This window comes from Verticillium nonalfalfae (assembly GCF_003724135.2).
Source record: "Verticillium nonalfalfae strain VnAa140/NRRL 66861 chromosome Unknown scaffold_247, whole genome shotgun sequence".
Taxonomy (NCBI): domain Eukaryota; kingdom Fungi; phylum Ascomycota; class Sordariomycetes; order Glomerellales; family Plectosphaerellaceae; genus Verticillium; species Verticillium nonalfalfae.
Window position 1 is genome coordinate 2,011 of NW_021167472.1, and position 4,013 is coordinate 6,023.

Consider the following 4,013-nt stretch of genomic DNA (forward strand, 5'->3'; position numbering starts at 1 on the left):
AAAGAATAATAGCACCTTGCCCCGCCAAGACCGTCAAGGTTGGTAATGCCCAAGGATACGTAGAATGAAAACAAACAAACAAAGAAAAATGACTTCGAGACATATGCCACAATTGGTGCGTCTCTGATCCTGGTACGCCGGAGGTAAATGCTTATGGGTATTGTGCAGAACTGATCCGAACTCTGATACGGGGAATCTCTTCGGGTGTGCGTGTGTGTCGGCCGTTTCGTTTCGTGGCCCCCCTGTGCCCGTTGCAGGGGAGCTTGAAGAAGTGTGGTAAGAGTGTCGAACAAGAGAAAATGAACACCAAAATTTCAGAGGGAAAATTTATGTGCAAAGAAGTGAAGATGTGCTGTTACAGTGGAGGCGGCCGACTTGGAATGTCGTGCAGAGGGGGGGGGGGTTTACCCCTGGGAGCCGTCGTAGCTAGACTTCTCCATGGTCGACTTGGGACTGATGTTATTGGATCGGTTGAAGATGGTGCGACCGAGCCCTCGAAGCTTGCCGCTGGTGTCGACTTGCGGGTCAACACAGTCCAGGAGGACGCTGTTGATCGGATCAACCTTGATTTTGCAGAAAAGTGTCGAGAAAAGATACTGTTCGCCGTTGTGGTCGAAGAGAGGGAGGGTGCGGTAGCCAGACTTGAGGCCACTCAGCTTCGCTGTGTACGTTGCGACGGGTGGCTTATCGTTGTATGTCTCGCCGTTGTGCGACAGCTTGACAGACCATCGAACAAAGATGAGATCTGGGTACTTCGTCGTCACCTTGAAGTTGCATTTGGCATCGAAGACGGGGTTGAAACCGTTCTCGGGGATCACGCCGGTGCGGTACTTGAGTGGCGTGTCTGAGACTGCCGAAAGAGCGGGTTCCGTCTCTTTCTTGTTCCTCTTATCGTTGGCGTGGAAGACCTCAATCTCAACAAAGGGGTCCACAGTCTTGGACGCAGCCATGCCGTTAGGCCGCATCAGCTGCTGGGCGGAAACGACATCGATGCTGAAGGTAACCTCCTTGCGCTCGCGTTTGCCGGACCAGCCTTCGGGGAGCACTTGGATTTCACGAAGCTCGCTAGGCTTGAGGACATATCCGGACCGATCAGTACCGCTGTCGAACATGGCCTGGTTGAGTTGCATGCCCAAGTCGAATGTCTGCCAGTTCATGGCGGCCATCTGCACGCCCCTTCGCCAGTAGACTAGAGGATCAAAGTTGGTCGACTGGTATCGGTATCGATCAGGGTAGACTCGCATCAGGTAGCGCATGTTGTGTCGATCCATGGCCTGCTTCGCCTCTTTGGGCCTGCTGTGCTTTTCAAAGCTCGACTCCATGAAGGAAAAAATGTGGTTGTACTCCTTCGCGTCAGCTGTGTCGAACCCGCCAAACTTGACACCCGCGCAGTAGACACCAAGATCGCCGAGGACCTTGACCGTCTTGTTGGGTGAATTCCGCTTCGATGGTGCCCTCTCGCCTGCGCTGTCGTTATCGCTCGTGCTGCTGCTCATGGTGTCCTGGACTTCACCCTCGGTGATGGTGTTGACACGGCTCTTGCTAACCAGGCGGCGCGACGAGTTGCTTGGGCTGAGGAGTGGGCTTTGCGGAAGCGACTGAGACGGGATGACGTTGTTGTCGAGTTGAACAGGTTTCGCATAGGGCGACGTGAGGCTGTTGCCACGCCTGCGGCCGGGTTCGGGGAGTTTTGGCTCCTCCTTCGACATGGGCTTCTTGACCTTGATGAGGATACGCTCCTTAAGCTCCTCAGGAGAAGGAAGCTTGTCAGCTGTGGGATCTAGGGGTTCTGTGACGAGGCGGGCCCCAAAGGTCTCCTTGATGATTCGTGCCATGATAGCCTGCTGTTGCGGGTTGCAGTGCACCTCAAGAGAAATCCAGAGCGGGTAACGCGTCTTGACAAACGCGTACTTGTTGATGGTCGTCATGGTTTCCTGGAAACCGATAGATGAGGTTAGCGTCCGGCCGTGGTTTACGGTAGGTTGGCCGTCAGCTCCATCCCAGCAGTCGACCTCGACACACCGACAGCCTCGTGCGAGGGCAGCGATGTAGCCCTCAACGCTAGAGAACCCTGCCACTTGTCTTCCCAAGAGGTACGTGTTGTGAGAGCTCGAGACAAGGTACTCGTTCATGGGCCGATCCAGAGTATACTCCTTGGGCTCCTTGGCCAGGGGGACGTTGTATGTCGAAGTGAGATAAGCAGCGAAGGCGGCATCACTCATGCCAAAATTGTCCGATGGCGCGTCCTTGGGCTTGAACTTGCGGGTGAACTTGAGATACAATGCCTCCCACCCGGCGAGATCGGCATCAACATCCTCCCCCTGTACATTGCGCAGGAAGTCATAGAACTCGTTCAGCGAGAGGCCGGCCTCGGGAGCCCTCGCCGTCTGCAGGTATACTTGACGAATGTCGTCTCTCCTCTTCATGTAGCCGACGAAGGTTTGAAACTCAAAGTAGTTAAGGCGACCGGTCTTGGTGGTGTCAGCTGCATGGAACTTTGCGCGAAGCTGGCTGGGCGACGCATGGATGTGCAATTTTCGACAGACGTCCTGGACGCCTTGAAAGTTGAGGTCTTCGTCGTCAGGGGAGTGAGGCTTATCAGCGAACTGCTTGGCCATCTCGGTGCGCCAGTAGTCGCGGATCGCCCGGTCATTGAAGGCCATGAGCGACGACATGAGATCCTGGCGATGCTTCGAAATGGCCTCTAGGGTGGTGACCCAGTTGTAGAAGACACTAGCATCATCGGCAATGAGATGCATCATTTTGCTCTTGGACTTGTCGGGCACGGCGTACAAAATAGAGAACCAGCGGGGCTCTTCCGATTCTGGCACGCCAAAGTCGAGTCGGTATTGTCGAATATCAGAGCCGACCCTGATCTCTTTAATGTCGTCGATGTAGAGGGCCTTGTGAGGACGAGCTCGGTCCCACGAGATCTTGGCGGCGTCTGGCTCCAGAAGAAGTATGAATCGCTTCCCACGGTTCTTCTTGGACACTTTGCGGATCCAAGTACCCTTGAGAAGCTGAAAAGGAATCACAGGACCAGCCATTGTATTTGAAGGTGCATTCGAGCCGGCAACGGAGGCGGTCGTGCTGTTTGAAGACGAGTCTCTTTGTGTGCCATCAAAGCCGACTTGCGATCGGAGCTCGTCTTGCTCATCAACCGAGTCATCATCAGAGTCGGTGCCGACGATGGGAAAGTCTGGCGGGGCTGTATTGTTGCTGTCACTGCGGCGGCGTAGCATGCCCGGGCCGATGCTGCCGTCCCGACTGTTCGGTGCGGCAGAAGACGGCCTGCGACGGACAAAGGACTTGGTTGCCCGGTTTGAAAGCCGCCTGATGATCCCGCTTTTGCTTGTGACAGGTTCCATGCCACTGGGGGTGCTGCTTATGCTGTGGGGCAGAGAGTTCTGGCTCGCTTTCCTGTTGAGCACGGGCTCAGGCAGTTGGAAGGTGCCCTGAGATACCTGGTCGTGAAGCTCTCGACCACGGAAAGGCTCTGGAGACACTTGGACAGAGCTGTTGCTCGTCATGATGGCACCGTCTGGGGACATGATGGGGGAGCACTGCCGTGAGCTTGAAGCCACGGAAGATGAGCTGACGGCGGAAGCAGGCATTGACGCCTGTTGTGAGGAGGGTGTTATATTGCTGGTTTGCACCTGGGCCGGGCGAGAGCGCCTCGACTCGGTCGTCTGGGGCGTCATGGTGAGATTGCCCGAGGAGGAGGAAGCTGAAGTGAGTGGTGAGGGCGAAGATGTGTAAGGAGGCATGGTGGTTATGGTCATGGGTCGCAGACACCACTAAGGGGGCGCTCGTTGGAGCAGGGGCCCCGGTGAGGAGCCCGGGCGGGCGACGGGTTGTTTATGAAGAGAGATGCGTGGTTGGTGACGGCATCCTTGGAGAAGTTTGGCCCTGTGGAACGGCCCGCGTAGGGTAACGGCGAAGGTGCGGGGTGAGCGTTAGAGGACGATCGCGAGAGCAGGGACGTAGATGGTGTGGTGGTTTATATGACGGTA

General features: G+C 56.0%; 1 protein-coding gene across 1 annotated transcript; it reads right to left on the minus strand.

Moving 5' to 3' along the window:
- Window positions 1-404: 404 nt before the first annotated feature.
- PLC1 (Phospholipase C) lies at window positions 405-3,767 on the minus strand (the record flags this gene model as incomplete). The annotated part of the gene is made up of 1 exon (XM_028638583.1): window positions 405-3,767. One exon carries the CDS (start codon window positions 3,765-3,767, stop codon window positions 405-407), a length of 3,363 nt encoding a protein of 1,120 aa, XP_028490244.1.
- Between the last annotated feature and the right edge of the window lie 246 nt (window positions 3,768-4,013).